Genomic DNA, 18,178 nt, shown 5'->3' with positions numbered 1-18,178 from the left:
AACCAGTGCCAGGGCACCATGATCTGCCTGCCTCTACTGTAAAGGAGAGAGCTGGGGGTGCCGCATTCCAGAGAGCAAAAGATAGCAGACTCAGAACCAAGAATAATTTATGCTGCCAAGCTGAATGTAATCCTACAAAGGAAAAAAAATGAACCTTTTGGAATAGAGGACTTTTCATGCATTTCTGATGAAAAGATCAGAGCTGAGTAGGAACTTTAAAATATTAATACAAGAGTCCAGAGAAACCTAAAAAGGTAAGTTTATCTGAGTAATAAAAAGCTGGACAGTGACATGGTGCTGACATTCTAATAGGAAGAGAAGAAACAAATGTCCTTTTGGAACTTTAACATCTTAAAAGGGAAGGGTATTGAGGGACTTAAGCCAACTCTCCTTGGGAGTAGACTGGCTCTTTTCTAAGGGTTTGAAGAAAGGGGGAAAACAGGCGAAAAGGAGCACACTAGTTTAGGAAAGAGGAAGGAAAGGATGAAACTCTCTGTTTGTCCAAATCAAGGTGCTTGGGAGGCATACGCAAACGTGAAAGGAGTGTGGGAGAAGAGGCCTGCTGGCTTGTCCTTGTCCCATCCCCTCCCAGCAAAGGCCCTGTCCCTTCTTTGAGCCTTGTTTTTGCCACAAGTAGTAATTTTATGTGGGAGTTAGTTTGCCCTCAAAAGGGTCAGGATTATGTCCTGTGACTACAGGTATCCTGTTGTTAACAAAAGAAATTTAATATGCAAGTGAGATATATTCACAAAACACCCAGTACAGTACCTGGTATGCAGTCAGCACTGAATAAATGCTGATTCCCTTCTCTATGCTATTTCATATGCAAGAGGAATATTAGCAGGCTTCATTTCAGTAGGCATCGTTTTTGTCCCTTGCTGGTTAACCATTTCCATATTCTCTGCACCATCTTGTTGGTAGGACTGGTCATGCTTAAAATGGCTGTCTCTGTGGCATTGCCAATGATCGACTCAATGTTGGCAGTAGTCCTGGATTTGGAGGCTAAAAATAGCTGCTGGTGAGGAGGCTAGAACTTCCCTGCTGGGCCGGGGAAACTTGGGGCATGTCTGTAGTTAGTCTGTTGCATGTTCTTTGTTCAAGATCTCCTGGAAGTTAACAACATGTCAGGGGGGATGCGGTACTAAGTTTGTCTGAAAGACTTGAGATTGAATCCTGCCTCACACTCATTGACTCCGTCACTTACGTCACTTACGCTTTCTCATCCTCGATCTCCACATCTTTAGGATGGTCCTAATGGCACCACCTGCCTACCTCGCAGGCTTGTTAGGAGGCTCAGCCAAGCTAACATAGACTAAAGCCGAATGGCCTGCATATTAGCTGGTCTTTGGAGTCTGTCTTAAGGGCAGGCTGTAGGTCAATAGGAGGCATGCTGGCCCCAGAGGGGGAAGTCTAGGCTGCTGTATGTGCTTCTGCCCGCCATTAGCGGGGCTTCCCCGAGGAGGCTGCTGGCAGACTCTGGCCACAGCCACAGCTCTGGGTTTTCTTTCATTTAAACACCCGTATGAATGTTTTGAGTCCGAGTCTTTCAAGATGGATGACTTCAGAGTAAGTAGGTTCTTCTCCTCCTTCCAGTCTGAAGAGCTTCTTGGCTTCTCAGACATTTTGTCTACTTCTGCCTCTTGGTGTGACTGACTTTTGTCCCCTTGAGGTTCATTTGGCTTTTACGGAGAAAGCTTTAAAAGGAATAACTCATAAATGGGGGCAGTGTTGATTCTGGAGTAGATGATCTTAGCATTCAAGGAGATTCTCTATAGGCTTTCTTCGATTCAATTTGGGGGCCAGACCTATAATTGCATCAGTTTGGAGAACTCCTGTGGTGGAAATTCTCTTCTAATGCTGATATGGCTGGGGTGCTGCATGATTAAGGGCTTTGGTCATGCAGCTGGTACGTGTCAGTGTCTGGATTTGAACCCAGGCCTTGTGCATTCTGAGGCTGGCACCATTGCTCCATGCTTCCTTTCTCAAGATCTGTCTTTGGGGAAAGTTAGATGGCATGGACATTGTAAGGAACTGCTCCTCCCCCAGTCTATCCCTTCATCTCTTGTCTACACCTCAGAGTCTGCCTCATTGCTTCCCAGAGAGGTGCCCTCTGAAGGTGGAACCTCTCCCCCTCCCCCAAATCTGTGAGGAAAAAGAATGACCAAAATGAAGGTGCGTTTTCAGCCTGGAAGTAGGTATAGTGTGGAATGGGGACAGTGTGTGGATGTGCGATTTCGTGGGTACAAAGAACTGCCACGGGAGACTTCTCTCCATTCTGCATCTGCTGCTCTGCCTGGTTTCAGCCCCTTGGGATGAGATGCCCCCTCCCACCCCTTTTCTGTGTTGTCTCACCCATTGGATTGTAAGCTCCTTGAGGACAGGGACTGTCCATCTTTTTATAAGTGCAAAGTGTACCTGATTTGTAGGTCCTTAATAAATGTTAATTGGATTATTGCTTTGGAGGAAACACCCTTTTAGCAAAGTTTTAGCAATTCAGATCTTATCTGCCTAAAACACTTGAGAGGCTAAGTGACCTGCCAGGCACACACTCCAGGCCCTCTTATTGAATAGTGGATGCATTTTCTGCTCTCTAGGCCAGTCTGTCTACAAGTATCTATGAAGTACATCCTGAGCTCTAGACACTCAGGATACAGGTATCAAGAATGAAACAAATGAGCCTATAGTTTAATGGTGCAGACCACAAGGACATGTCAGTGTAAGCCCCCTTAAATACAGATCCATATGGAGAAGCTGAAGAAGAGGTAATTTAGGAGGGCCCTAGGGCTCTGGTACTGAATTCAGACCTCATGGAGAGAGGGATTCTTGGAAGCAGCCATCAGGAGAGGGAAGGGATGAGGGATGGCCAGGGAAAAGGCACCGAGGTGGCAACTAGAGGGTTGTGTGTGAGGAGCCAAGAGAAAACCATCCTCTGGATCTCAGAGATTGAGAAGGGGCTACAAAGATAGGCCAGGGCCAGGGTGTATAGCCTTTAAAGGCCAAACAGTCTGTTTCTTTTTGATTCTGGAGTCAGTAGGGAGCCCCCAGAGTTGGTCAAATGGGAGAATTTCGCGGTCAATAATCAGGAAAATTACTTGACTGGTTTTATGGATGGATGAAGGTGGGGATGAGCCCCAGGATTGTTGAAAATTCTCCTGATCACTCTCTTCCCTGGGTTGGCAGGTCTGTTAGGAGCAGGCAGGAAACTCAAGTTCATTTCCAAAAGTATATATGTGATTTTCCGGATACACAGTTGACTTGCTGTCCAGATCAGCCCAGAGAGTGTTAGAGTGACAGTACTTCTTGCATCTCCTTCCAGGCATTTAGTCCTCCCTCCCCAGCCTTGGAGCAGTCTGTAGCAGTAAGAATCATGGTGGTGAGAGCTGGCCTTTGCAGAATGTTTCCCATCCCATCCCTTCTCCTTTCATGCTCAGAGGAGCCCTATGAGATGCCCCATAGGTGGCGTTATCCCCAGCTGATAGGTAATTGAAAAGTGAGGCTTGGAGACATCACTTTGGGCACCTGCCTAATAAAAAGACGAGGCAGGAATTTGAACCCAGGTCTTCTGACTCCAAGGTCTGCACTCAGCCCACCTTCCAGCTGTACTTCCTTTCGCTGTAATCAGTGTTATTTTCCATTGTATACCTGTAAATGTTTTCCTTTCATAAAGCTCTCATTTGTTCATTTCTATTATAAATCACAACTGCTATATTAGGAGGCATTGCTTAACTTCGTTTGGATGGAAAAGTACTATGGGGATGGAGGAAAGAGAATTATTTGAGTTCCTGGTATGTGGGAATTTATGGTTGAAGACCGCAGAAAAGACATACGCCCTGGCTGATGTGATAGGCCTGGCTTACTGCTTACCCACTGCTTAGGTGTGGAACCTGGGCCAGGTGACTGGCTTTGGGCCTCCTCTGCCCTTCTGATGAGGGGGTGGGATTTAGGAGCTCAGTGTCCCTTCCAGCCCTGCATTCTTGCAGATATTCCTGAAGGCCTAGATATATCCCTCTTTAACTTCGCCTGCTCAGGGACATTAGCTGCATAGTTTCAGAAAAAAAATGTTGACTGTCAGACTAAGGAGAACCATGGTCCTTCAGGCCTGCCTGGAGGAGGGGAGATGGTGAGGGTTTAAGATGAGGCAGATAGACTGCCAGAGGGGCTTGGGGGTGTCTCTGTTGAGTTGCTAGGATTTCTTTAGTGCTTGTGTGCCAGGCACTGTGCTCAGAGCTTGTCAACAAGGTAGCTTAAATGTGGCCAGAATTGAGGTTGGTGATGTACTTATGTGAGTGTTCTGAAGTTAGAAACTATTGTAATTAATATTAATACAGATTAAAGATTTATTTGGAACTCCATGTTTCGAATTAAGGGGTTCCCACTTTCCCCATAGTATTATAAAATGTCTCATACATTAGAGCTGGTAGACTGGGCCTAAGGAGACCTGAGCTGAGGTATGGGCCAACTGCTTCTGCAGCTCTGATAGCTCCATGTGCCTCCCTAGAAACCCCTTCACAACCTTATAGGAGCGTTGGGGTCATTTTCACTATTGGTCTAATGCTATAACAGTCTTTCAAGGGAACACATAGGGTTGGATCCCTGTTGATGAGTAAATATTAAAGGGAGGAAGAATCATTTTTAATAGCGATTCTTTGTAATGTGAGTGGTACCAAATTGTTGAATTCTCATTTGGGGATATGAAAAATGGTTCAGAATATGGATAATTCACTCTCCTAAGCTTTCTCCTCCCACATCTCTCTTCTTTGGGGCAGGAACAGAACTAATAACAACAATGATACTCAGACTTATGACTTGTGTGAAATGTTGCTGCTTGTTGCATAAGCATTTCCTGAAGGAATTTCTTTTTAACTTGATGTGTCCCTGCAGTCGGGTGAAAGGCTGTGCTTCTGTCTCCTGAGATTATGCTTTGACAGTCTCCTCTGCTGGCTGGTGATCACATGCTCTATTTAAGTTGAAGCCTTTAGTGAAATGGAGCTTGATTTAAAGAGCACGATTGGATATTCATGTGTCAGAAGGGGGGGCCAGTAAATAGAGTTGAGAGTTGAAATGAGTTCTTTGGTGTGAATAAGCTCAGAGAATTATCTAATGTGGATGGCATAGCTGTAGCTCCTGTGAGATGGAATGGTTTCTGAGCTGGAAGGAGCCTCAGTGGTCCAGAGAATCTTCTCTGCCCACAGAGTGCCATGCCGTGGGGGAGGAGCCCGTTCTGTCTGGGAAGCTCTCTTTGCTGGTGCTTTTTCCACAAGGTGGCCCTGCAGACCCCTGAGGTGGCAGCCTTAGTGTTCTGCCTTCTTGGAGCCGTGGCTCTGTTGGCTTCCATACCTCTGATAACCTGTCAGCCCTTCTCAGTCCGGCCCCTCCTTTCTTCTCCCCCAGGTCACCAGCACCATTATTTGTGCTCACTCATCTTGGGTCTCTCCTTACCTATAGGCTCTTTCCCTGCTGCTGATGACACACCTGCGTTCCTCCCAGAACCTTCACAAGATGCTTCCATCCCTGTGTGCTGTTGCCCTCTATCTCTTCTGCTGATGTCCTTGGGAATGGCTTCCTCTCACCCAGCCAAGGCTCCTGACCAGCCTTCTTCGCTGCCCCAGCCACTGCCTTTTCTTGGTCTTCCTGTCTCGTGACCTGCTGCCCTCCTCCTCCTGCCTCCCCATTCTTTCTAGTCTTTTTGTTCGATCTCCATCGCTGTTATCCACCCAGCTCTCTTTCCCAAGGCATTGTCCTGGGCCCTCTTCGCTTTTATCTCTGTCCTGATCTCCCCTGGTGATCCCACCAGTTCTCACTGTTTCTGCTATGATCTCTGCGTATCTGATTCCTAGATTTCTGGGTATCCAGCCCCAGTCTCCATACTGAGCTCCAGTCCTGCATCTCCACCTGCCTTTTTGATATCAATTCAATAGACATTCATTAAGCACCTACTGTGTGTCAGGCGCTGTGCTGCGCACTAGGGATATAATTTTTAAAAAAGCATTCCTTCCCCTCAAGCAGCTTACAGTCCAGTGGGAGGAGGCAGAAGAGAGGAGAAGACCAAGGGCTTCTTGGTCCATGGGCAGCCTGTTCTGGGGAATTGAAACCAGGCAGGGCAGCAGTTGCAGAGCGGGGTGAGTCCTTGACTCCTTGGGGCTCATAAGGGAAAGGTAACCCCTTGGGCATCCCACACTCTGCATTTCCTGTCAGGGGCCCCAGCACTCTCCTGGCCTCATCCCATCGATGGCATCCATTGCCTGGACTTGGCCTTGAGGTCTGTCACCTTTCTGGGTGCTCGGCCCGAGACGGCCTTGGTGTCCTTGGCTGCTGTTCTTCTGTGGCACCTCACTGAGCTCCACCATCTGTGTTCAAGACACGCCGACCTCCCCTGTACATGTGCACATTGAGTTTGTGGGGAGGGTCACCTCGCTGCCATGGCCTGGTGTCTAGCCTGTGCAGACCACTTCAAGGCCTGACTGCCATCTTGGTGTCATTTGCAAATTTCATGCCATTTTTGCCTTTATCCAAATCATTGATAAAAATATTAAATACACAGGAGCCCACATACTGTGTTGAGAGCTTCTAAATTAGCCATGAACCATTAATGGATTTCATAATAGCAGCTAACATTTATATAGAGCTGACTATTTGCCAAGCACTATGCTAAGTGTTTTACAAACATTGTCTCATTTGGATCCTCATAACAACCCTAAGAGGTAGGTGGTGGTATTGTGCCCATTTTACAGATGAGGAAACTGAAGCTGACGGGTTAGGTGACTTGCCCAGGGTCACGCAGCTGGTGAGGCAGTAGTTGAACTCAGGTCTTCCTGAATCCAGGCCCAGCTCTCTGTTCATGATGATGCCTGCTAGCACCTGTAAAGGTGATGACCTTGTCATTACTTTTGTGCATACCTTTTTGAGGCCTGGTTTGTCAGACCACTTGCCAGTGACTGACTCTGACCCTGGACAGGTGTTCTGCCTTCTCAGGATTCCTTCATACTCCTCAGTTGCTGAAATGTTTCGATAGAGGGGCCCTTGTCAGCTGGTGCCAGGGTTGCCCCTGTTCTTGTGTAGATATTCATGTCTTTAGTTCCTGGCAAAGACCAGAATGTGTTGAAGTCAGCGCGTGAACGGCTGGCTTGGAGATACAGGTCTCTTCCCCATTCTGACGATCGGGACGTCTGTCCTCCACTCTGAGGAGCCGCTATAATCTCTAAAGAAAAGACCCCGAGTGGCCGCCACTGAGTCGCCTCTGCCAGGGCTTTTTGTGCCCAAGGGTGTCATTTGTCAGGTGATTTAAACTCATTAAGGGCACTCTGTACTCTTCCTGCCTCCTCTTTTACCTGGGCTCTCAGCTCCCTGCTGGCCACCATGCTTCTTCTGGGCAGAGAAAACAGCCCCGACGAGTCACCTGGAGGCAGAGGGGAAGGGCTCAGGAGCTCTCTCCGTCATAAGATGCTATTGACCCATCTAGCCCAGGAAAGAGTTACTGAGGGCCTACTGTGTGTCAGGAGCTGTGCTAGGCACAGGGGGACACCCTTAGTAAAGAGAAAGACCCTCAGTGCCCTCCAGAAGCTTACACTCCACTGTAAGGAAGGAGGCACAGTGGTGGGGGTGGGGTATCTTCTTGTGTGGATCTGAAGGCAGCAGGTGTGCTTGTTGTGTGTCCTCCTGTGGCTGATGAAAGCAGTACAAGCTCGGAATGCTCTGCCACAGGTCTGGCACCAGGCACCTGTGTGAACACTTGGGTGGGTTCTCCCAATTGGCACATCCCACATTTCCTCTGAGCTGCCTCACTTGTACTTTGCTCACAGAGCATGGCACCTTGTCTGATGTGGGCAGGCCCTGCTGAGCGGTCCCATGCCAGTGTCTCCCGTGTCATATGGTCAATTCCAGAGAGGGACATTGAGTGTGTCCTTGTATCGCTTCTTCTGACCATCGTGTGAGCTCTCCATAAAGCAGCCTTTTGGCGGGCATGTGTTTTGCATTTGAACAGCGTGGCCAGCCCTTTGGAACTGCTCTCTCTGAAGCAGAGTCTGAACATGTGGCAGTTTAGTTTGAGTAAGGACCCCAGTGTCTGGCGCCTTCTTCTGCCAGGGGATCCTCAGAATCTTCCTGGGACAGTTCAGATGGAAGTGACTCAGTTTCCTGGCCTGGTGCTGGCAGACTGTCCAGGCTTCACAGGCACACAACAGTCAGGTCAGCCCCACAGCTCGACAGAGCTTTGGTCTGGGAGCCTCCCAAACACTAAGCTAGCTCTGGCAATATGTGCGTCAACCTTCTTATCAGTGTGTGATCCCTGGAAGGTGGTAAGTGAACTTATCCACAGCATTCAGAACTTCCATGTGTGGCTGGTGTGGTGAGCCCAGGCTTTGGGGGGAGCAGTCAGTCACCGTGGGAGGGGCATCTTGTCCAAGGCGGGGAGACCCAGCCAGAGGGCCTCTCCGTGTTCTCTGCTTGTCCTGAGGTCTAATGTTCCTCAGACACCATGGTACGTTTGTAGTTCACCTTTGCCTTCTTCCTGTATCTGAATTAAAAAACTTCTTGGGGCTAATAAGCCCCCCTCCTGCCTGCTTGTTCTTTCCCACCTGGCTCACCCAGCTGCTTGGTGGGCTTCAAGCCTGGAAGGTTAGGAACAGCCACCTGTCAGGGCAGGGGGAGTGGGACGCACACACCTCTTCTTATGTTTGTTCTCCTGGCTGCCACTTTTTTCCTTGGCCATTTTGATGCATTTTAAAAATGTTTAGGAAGCCTTATTTTTCTGGTCTCATAGAAAAGTTTATAGAGGCACATTGAAAAGCCAACTACAAGGTCTTGGTGGGCCTGGGTTCACATCCCAGCCCTGCTTCACTTCATGTGAGCCTTCAGTTCTCAAATCCGCTGGTCCTATGGACCATAATTCTTGGACGATAATTGAATTAATCCCATTTCACTTAGGAAGGTTTGAAGATTGCAGTGTTGGCAGATTTAGGTCAGATGTATTGCCAGGTATATAAAGGGAATTTTTCTTAAGCCAAATACAAAACTGAATGATGGAGCATCAATGTCGTCTTCATCGAGTTAACTTTTTTAGATATATTTCTGCCACCTAAACTTGCATACAAAACAGATTTGGTCATGAGTAGCAAGGGCCTGTGTGGTGTTGTCAGTTACCCTGTCCTGTCTTTGTGATTGGGTATAGTTTGGGGCAGACATTCCCAGAGGAGGGGGAGATACTGCCCTGTTGGGGGCACTGGGATGATCCAGGGAGGCGGCAGTAGCCTTAGGTGCAGTAATTGGTGTTGAATAAAAATAAGCATAAGGAAAGAAGGGAAGATAAAATTTGGAAAAAAAACTTTCATACATAATTCTGTCAGAATTAAAATCAGTGATTGTATTATTTTTCAAATAAACACACAGAATGCAAGTTATAACCAATCAGTGGTCAGGTCTGTCGACAGGTCTTGGCAAGCAATAATTGTTGCATCTGTAGGAACATGTGCATGTAATAATTTGTTTACAGTACTTAACTATATGGTTACATGTTGTATCGTTGAAATTTCAATGCATCAAATTTACAATACGTTATTAAATTTAAGATGCATCATCTAAATATATACACACATACACAAGTGTGTGTGTATGTGATAGAAATTTCCAAAAAAAGTTAGAGGGTTAAAGAAAGTAGATTTTCAGGGGGAGACTAGGTAAATTTCCTTTTGAAAGGGGAGTGGTGGTGGGGCGCCAAGCGCCGGCCCTGGAGTCGGGAGGACCCGAGTTCGGTTCTGGCCTCAGACACTTAACACCCACACAAAATATTAGCCGTGTAACCTTGGGCAAGTTACTTACCCCCAATTGCCCTCCAAAAGGCAAAAAAAAAAGAGTGGTGGTGGGGCGCCTAGGTGGCGCAGTGAGTGAAGCGCCAGCCCTGGAGTCGGGAGGACTCGAGTTCGGTTTTGGCCTTAGACACTTAACACCCACACAAAAATACTAGCCGGGTAACCTTGGGCAAGTTACTTAACCCCACTTGCCCTCCAAAAGGCCAAAAAAAAAAAAAAAGGGAGTGGTGGGCCAGATAAGTGTGGAAGCTCTGGTTTGGGGCCTCTTCCCCAGAGGGATGTGGAGGAGGGGCAGGAAGCATACAGTGGCCTTTTTATAAAGTGTGTACAAGCTCAATAAACACGCAGACGCAAAGTCTGTGTCTGAGAGAAGTCTAGAGTACACTCCCCTTCCACCATCTTTGGCCTTCGTGTTCAGAGGCTGGGTTTGAGGCTTTATGTCATTGTAGTCAGGGCATGTGTTTCCAGTTCTGCTTTCTTTGCTTTGCATTATTTATGTCTCACATTTGTCACATTAATGATGCAGTTTCCATTTTGTTGATAACCCACAACTGACTTGGTAGTTTACCAGTTCTTGAATATAGTAGTTTCTTCTAGGGTTGTCATTTTTTGTTTGTTTATGGTGTTTTGTTTTGTTTTGTTTTTTGCAATTACAAATAGTTGTGAATGGTTGTATTCAGAATTTCTTTTTAAATTTTTCTTCTAGAATATCATCCTTGAGATAAAGCCATAGTAATGAGATCACTAGGGCAGAGTCTACTTTCTAACTTACTCTGTATCACTAGGTTGCACTACCCTAAGATTATATCAGTGTACAATTAAAACAATAATGTGATAGAGTGCTTATCTTCCCACAGCTCCATTGACCATGAATTTTACCATTTTAAACTCTATTTGCCAACTTTATTAGCAATGATAATAGTAAATAGACACGAATCCATAGAAACTCCCCATGTTTGTCCAAGTCACAAGGTTGAAGCCTGATATTTAAGGTGTGATAATACCTCAAAGTTCTCCTAATCTTCATTTCTCTGATCATTCAAGAGTTGGGCATTATTTATCATTTCTAACAATTTTTAACTTTGATAAAAGTGTTCTTTTCTTTTGGTTTTGTTCTTTTGTTGTACTTTGAGAGCCTGGTACACAGTCCCCCTCCCCTCTCAGCTAAGGAAATCCAGGCCCTTCCCCATGTGCCCCTACTTTCTTCTTCCTCTACATCTCAGCCCTTTGAGATCTTCTCCACTTTTTTCTCCTTTAGTCTAGCCCTTCTCCCCAAGGCTCTACATGTGTCCTGAATCCTTCCTTCTCCAGGAAATTGTCCCCAGGGTCACCCACCCCACACTTTGACTGCTGGTTCCTTCTCTGCTGCCTACAAATAAACCTGGGAGCTCCTCACTCTTTATTGGAACCTGCCTTTCTTTCCTCCACCTCCATCACTTCCCCCCTCTCCATTCCAGTCTCTTCATTTCCCCTACTCCCAAAAAATCTCTCTCCCACTCTTGAGTTTCTACTTTTCTGTTGAGGACACAATAGGGCACCCCCAGCATCAGTCTCGGTTCCATCCCTTCCTCCTCCCTTGACCCAGGTATGGTTAGATGCCAGATCTTGTCCCTCTTAGCTCAGGTCCTTGTCACCTCTCACCTGGACCATTGCAGTACCCTCTCAGGTCTTCTGCTGGTCTTGAGTCTTTTCCACATGGCTGCCAAAGGGATTTCTTTCCTAAATTGAATGGCAGCCCCTCCGGGTCTCTGCAGTGACTCTTGTGTCCCATCCCTATTGTTCCCCCTGCATTGAAATTTGGCCTTTAAAGCCCTTTACCAGCTGGTCCTAATTTCCCTTCCCAGCCTTATCATACGCTCCCCTTGGCACCATCTGGGGTCCAGCTGAACACGTTGGCCACCATCTTCTTGTTCTCTGTATACATACGTTGGCCTGCCCTTGTGTAGCCACGTTCTCCTTGCCGGGAGTTGAGGGCCATAGTTCCCATCAAAGCTCAGTTCAGAAGGGCCACCTTTCTTCTTGGCTGATTTCCCTTCTGTGTCCCCAGCAGCTCCTAGGTCCTTCTCAACACTGAGCAGACATACAGATGTACTTCCCCTCTTAGAATGTCAGCTTCATGAGGGATTGCCTTGCTTTTGTTTGCCTTTGGGTTCCTAGTGCCCAGTGTGTAGCACAGAAGGCCTGAATGGAGGCTTCCTGGTTCAGCCGGCTTGGAGGGAGGAGGGAAGAAACCAGCAGCTTCTCCAGGGTTCTGCCAGGGCCCACAAGAGGAGGTGCTCAGACAGTCTAATGAATGAATATTCTTAGAAGCAGAAAACAATCGATTCAAGCTCCCTGGGTGTTCTAAGGGCGTTTTGTGTGATTTCTGTTGGACCCTGCAAATCGTGTCTGGATGCTATGGCACATTTGCTGGAGGCCTTGAATGGGGAGAAAAGGGAGAGGCCGGGACCTTGCAGGGGGGGCACCGGTATGATCAGGAACCGTTAGATGGGGAGCTCCTTGAGGGAAGGAACCATCCTGTGCTGCTTTTCTATCCCTTGAGCTTAGCACGGTGCCTGGCATACAGTACGTATGTAAGTATTGATTGATTACCAATTAAGGTGTGCTTGTTCTGGGTCATTGAACTTTGGCCTCCAGAGAAGGATGAATAAATATGTGCTTACGTGTAAAGGGCACCTTTGATTCATGGATCATTTTTAAAATTTTGAGTGTGGATTTGCTGGCGCAATTGTTGATCCTGCATGTTTGCTTTCTTAATACAGTTGGTGACAAAGTTCCTGCGGACATAAGGTTGACGTCCATCAAATCTACCACCTTAAGAGTGGACCAGTCCATTCTCACAGGTAATTTGTTGGTGCTTATGTGCATGTGGAGCTGCTAAAGGATGCTCCCAGAGTTAAATTGCCATTCTTGGTGCCATGTGGAAAGTTTTTATTAAGTACTGAGGGGGCCTGGTCCAGGCACTAGAGATAGGGATTTAAGAATAGAGGGTGGCACAGTGAATAGAGCACCGACCTGGAGTCAGGAGGACCTGAGTTCGAATCTGGCCTCAGACACTTAACACTAGCCAGGTGACCTTGGGCAAGTCACTTAACCCCAACTGCCCTGCCTTCCCCCCTCCAAAAAGGGAAAAAAAATTATATAGACTAAGGGACCAAGAGTAGCTTTTATCAGGCCCCTCCCCTGTTAAGAGATACAACCTGTACCATTTTCATCCTTCAGAAAATAGTAAGTACCTCTAGCAAAGCATTTCTTGAGTTTTTATTTTTAAACAAAGTCTAGGGGAGAAGGGGAAGGTATAAAGAAAAAAATTATGGTAATGCATATATGTTTATATAATGGACTTTCATCTTATGGGGTCTCAGGTAGTTAGTAAACATATAAGCAGGAATCAGGTGAAAAATATGGTCTGGTGGAAGGTAAACAGTGAACGACCTGTAAGAACTTATTTGCCTTCCAAGCAAGCAGTCAGTAATCTGTACATGCCTGTTATGCTTCTGATTAGTGACCTTGGGCCTCAGTTTCCTTATCTATAGAAGTTGTTTAAATGTTCTCTTAGGACCCTTCCAGCCCTGATTCCATTTTTCTTTGCCTCAAGAGAAAAAAGTCCCTCCCAGGCTGCAGGTTTGATACTTTCTAATCTCCTAATCTCAGATCTGATCTACTTTGCAGTAATCACCTACCAAACAGGCATGATTAACAATAAAAGTGGGCCTGGCAGTAGACCATGCTTCTACCTGGACCCTGCACACTTAAGCTGGAAACTTTCGAGGGGCCCTTTCTTTGCCCTGTTTGTTTGGCCAAGGCACCGGGTGGGGTAGGGTGGAGAGCTCCCGGGGAAGGACCTGGGGAAGGAAGGGTGTCAGAAGAGCAGCACAAAAAACAATGAGGACCTGAAGCAAAGCCCACAGACTGGTAGAGAAAAATAAAAATTGTAAAGGTTATCAAGATTGTATATCAGATTATTAATTTGTAAAGCAATTGCTTGTATAGAGGAGGTGATGTGAGAAAAGTAGAAACAATAGCCCAGGGTAGCCAGCAGCTTTCCGGATGTTCTTTATGCTGAAGGAAAATTCCCAAAGGCCACAAGTAAACTCATTACCAGCTTAAGTGAAGTCCTGTGCATATGGCTGGAAATGAAAAATAGGAATCCCTCTTAAGCTGTTCAGATCTGGTTTTGGAAAATCGAAATTGTTAGTAAAGGAAACTAAAACCCAAGATTGACTTATTGAGAGGTAGAAAATGTGAGTGGGATCATCTCCTCTTGGCTGCCTCCTCTCTGCATGGTACCTGAATGCTTTATTATATAACAAAATGAGGGGTTTTTTTGAGATTATAAAAAATGCTGCTGGAAAACTAAGGATCCTCTGATGCGTCCTCTCCTGTTTTAACATGGAAGCAGCTCTTGGAGAAGTCGCCAGGACTGTCCCCGTCTCCTGAAAGGAGACCAAGTGTCCTGACTTGGAGCTTGGAGCTCAGTCCCTTGTACTACCCCCTGGCCTGAGAGGCCAACAAGGGCCCTGAAGAAAGCCTTTCTCAACTTCTCCCAGCCCCTGGCCCTTCTTTGTCTTGACGGCATTATAAGAACACAAAGTCAGGCTACCGGGCTCCTCTCTAATCTTTGGCTAGCAAGCCTGCCTCCAGAGCCTCTAAAATGTGAAGCTGTTAATGATTCAGTGCAGAATTCTGATTGCACAGAAAGTGAGCTTCAGAGATAACTAGGAAAATGAGGAATCTTTCCTTCAAAACTGAACGGCCACCAAAAGCTCTACATCAGTTAAACAGGCTTTTGCTAATAGGTGTTTAAGAACCCAATTAACATGTAATTCCTGGCTAAAGCCGGGAAGGGCAGGGTGATCCTGGAGGCGCGGGCAGGCTCGGCAGGCAGGCTCTGGTCATCGAGAGCCAGGGCAGTGCTGCCTCTCAGCAGCTGCTGGTGTTTCCGTGAAATCATTAGGTTTTTTCCTTTCTCTTTGTATTATTTGACAGTTGCTTCTAATTGGTGATCTGTCTTGCCATGGAAAATATTACAGATTTTTGTAACTTGAAGCTTATTGGTTGTTCCTTATCAGGGGGCATACATTTTTTTTTTTTTTTTTTTAAAGCAATTGGGGTTAAGTAACTTGCCCAAGGTTACACGGCCAGTTATTTTGTGTGGGTGTTAAGTATCTGAGGCCTGAACCGATCCCCGATCCACCCGACTCCAGGGCCGATGCTCTTACTCACTGCGCCACCTAGCCGCCCCAAAGGAAGACCATTTCTTTCTTTTTTTGCCTTTTGGAGGGCAATTGGGGTTAAGTAACTTGCCCAAGGTTACACGGCTAGTTTTTTGTGTGTGGGGGTGTTAAGTGTCTGAGGCTGAAACTGAACTCATGTCCTCCTGACTCTGGGCCCGTGCTTTACTCGCTGTGCCACCTAGCCACCCTGGGGGCATACATTTCAATATCTCCATTTTAATGCTTATAATTTAGGTGAATCTGTCTCAGTCATTAAACACACGGACCCTGTGCCTGATCCCCGCGCTGTCAACCAAGATAAGAAGAATATGCTCTTTTCTGTAAGTACTTTCTCAAAGCCCATTTTCCCTTTTCCCATGTTTTGTGAAACTCAAGCACACTGGATTTCTTGAAGGAGTAGCTAGCCCTCAGGGTTATGGGTCTTAGGGAATCTTAGATCTTAAATGAATAACCAAAAACATGACCACAAATCAGATTGCTAAAGGGAACGCTACTTAGCAGAAAGGCATTGAACTTGAGAAGTTGTTAGATTGGCCACTTTCCAGAACTTGTAATTGATCTGAAAAACAAAAACATTTTTCTGGGTGACTGGAGGCTCTTGAGCTCACAGCCGTCATGGTGTGCCGTAAGCCATGGAGCTGGTCCTGGGGGAGGAGACTTGAAAAAAATGACACCTGCCCCCGATTTCTCCCACAACTGTCTTCTAGGGTACAAATATTGCCGCTGGAAAAGCCATGGGAGTGGTCGTCGCCACTGGCGTCAACACTGAAATTGGCAAAATCCGCGACGAGATGGTGGCGACCGAGCAGGAGAGGACGCCCCTGCAGCAGAAGCTGGACGAGTTTGGGGAGCAGCTGTCCAAAGTCATCTCCCTCATCTGCATTGCCGTCTGGATGATCAACATCGGCCACTTCAATGACCCGGTACACGGGGGGTCCTGGATCAGGGGTGCCATCTACTACTTTAAAATTGCCGTCGCCCTGGCTGTCGCAGCTATCCCCGAGGGCCTGCCTGCCGTCATCACCACCTGCCTGGCCCTGGGCACCCGCCGAATGGCCAAGAAGAACGCTATTGTCAGGAGCCTGCCATCCGTGGAGACCCTGGGCTGCACCTCGGTCATCTGCTCAGACAAGACCGGCACTCTGACCACCAACCAGATGTCTGTGTGCAGGGTAAGGAGCTCTGGGGGTGTTCCTCCCTCCCGCCTCCTTGGGCCTGACACCACCCCAGGCTCTGCTTGGCTCTGTGCGCTCCTATGCAGTGAGTGAAGGGTGGGCCAGGAGGGCTCAGGCCGCAGGCTCTCGATCTGCGGTGCAGGCCTCACTCCCCGTTCTGGCTCCAGCACATTGTGTGCCTGGTGTGGGACCGTGGCAAGCCTCTCAGCATCTCCAAGCCAGTTTCTGGGTCTGCCACAGGTCCCTGGATCTCCCTACTCATAGCTGTTGAAGGAAGCCTGTGGCTCACCTTCCTCCTTCCTCTGGGGTTTTTGCCATCTCTTTGAAGTCATTGGGTGAGGAGCCTGGGTATTGTGGGGAGACCTTGGCTATGCCCTCGTTCCGTGGGGCCTCCTCTCTTGTTAGGCCTGACTGGGCTGCTGCCTGTCTGTCAGAGTAGGGGCTGGGGGTGTCTAGGTGTCCTCGTGTTCTGTGCCAGCAGAGAGATGTTGCTATGTTGCTGTTGGTCCATTCCCACTTTTCCTTGGTCCCTTTGGCAGTGAGGATTATGGGCACACAGGCTGTACCAAGCTGTGGGAAAGTGGGCTGGTGGTGCCCTGGCCAGGTTAGCCAGGTAAATGGCCACAGGGCAATGTAAGCCTCCTGAGGAGACAACGGCCCACAAATGCGCTGTGGTAGATCCACCCAGATTGGGTGCACGTGGGGTTTGGGGGGCAGGGATCCACTCCATACCCAGTTTCCTCCTATTGAAGCTGCTGACCTTTATTAAAGCCTTTTTATTCAGTCATTTCAGTCGTATCCAATTCTTTGTGACCCCATTTGGGGTTTTCTTGGCAGAGATACTGGAATGGTTTGCCATTTCCTTCTCTAGTTCATTTTATACATAAGAAATGGAGACAAACAGGATGAAATGACTTGCCCAGGGTGACACAACTCTGGTCTTCCTGATTCCAGGTTGGGTACTTTATCCGCTGTGCCACCTACCTTCCTGGCAAAGCCTGGTTAGAATGTCTAAAGTCTGTCATTCTCTGGAAAAGAAGAATGCTGCTGCTGCCTCCAGGAAGGCTGCTCTTTTCAGCATTTTTGGAGAGAACAGCGTTTGAGATGAGAGTTGGGCCGCCTTCCTAAGAGCTCACCCTGAAGCCTTGCTGGGGCCCCCAGTGGACCATGGCAGGGGTTTATTTTTTCTTACATGTATTTGTTTGCTCGGAGGCTTGTTGGCTTTTGTTCTTGTGAGGCTGGGACAGCGTCCTCCCCCAGGCTGCTTGTGGTTGTGGGATGGTACCTCAGCCCCACAGGGTCCAGATGACTTGGAAGGGGATGTGCTTGTGCAGGCCACAAACCAGCAAGATGGGGTGTTTGCCCTTCTGGGTAAAGATGTCTGCTTTGCCATCTTGTTTATTTTAATGAAAGAAAACCTTTTTCTGAAGAACTCATGGAATAATTAAGTCAGCGGGGAGGAAGGTGCTGGACCTAGAATCAGGAAGACTTGAGTTCAAATCCTGTGTCAGATCCTTTAAGGCTCTATGATCCCCTCGGCCAGTCCCTTCTTCTCATCTGCTTCTCTATGCCCCCTTTATGAAATGGGGGCAGTAACAGCTCCTCTCTCCCAAGGTTGCACAGATCAGATGAGGGAGTACTTGTGGAGTGCTTTGCAAACCTTAAGGCATTACATAGATGCCAGTGATGATTCTGATTCTGATCAAGCAGTGCTCCTGAAATGAAGGCTTTTTAAATGAGAGCTGTTGTGTGACCTGGCTGTCCAGAGGACAGGGTGGTTTTCCCTTTTAAAGGGGGTTTTATTTGCCCTCAGTATGTATTGGTTTAACTGCTGTGAAGCAGCAATCGGGGTTAAGTAACTTGCTCAAGGTTACACGGCCAGTTATTTCTGGGTGGGTGCTAAGTGTCTGAGCCCGGATTTGATCCGGGTCATCCCAACACTGGAGCCGGTGCTCTTACTCAC

The 18,178-nt window shown here is 47.5% G+C and overlaps 1 protein-coding gene across 4 annotated transcripts in view; it reads left to right on the top strand.

The window, feature by feature from the left end:
* The window catches only part of ATP2A2 (ATPase sarcoplasmic/endoplasmic reticulum Ca2+ transporting 2), a 61,647-nt gene that overhangs the window by 28,431 nt on the left and 15,038 nt on the right, over window positions 1-18,178 (top strand). For all 4 annotated transcript variants that reach the window (XR_011167103.1, XM_069081452.1, XM_069081453.1 and 1 more), the window contains 3 exons: window positions 12,566-12,646; window positions 15,275-15,360; window positions 15,748-16,212. Coding sequence is in view for 3 of the 4 variants with exons in the window: in XM_069081452.1 (XP_068937553.1) it covers window positions 12,566-12,646; window positions 15,275-15,360; window positions 15,748-16,212 (632 nt within the window). In the remaining variant the exon portion in view is untranslated. The remainder of the gene's footprint in view (window positions 1-12,565; window positions 12,647-15,274; window positions 15,361-15,747; window positions 16,213-18,178) is intronic.

Source organism: Petaurus breviceps, unplaced genomic scaffold, assembly GCF_028583685.1.
Source record: "Petaurus breviceps papuanus isolate PSGF00001 unplaced genomic scaffold, PetGlider_PUasm1.0 99, whole genome shotgun sequence".
In the NCBI taxonomy this organism is placed as follows: domain Eukaryota; kingdom Metazoa; phylum Chordata; class Mammalia; order Diprotodontia; family Petauridae; genus Petaurus; species Petaurus breviceps.
The sequence above is the reverse complement of the archived record's forward strand: the minus strand, read 5'-3'. Positions and strand labels throughout refer to the sequence as shown.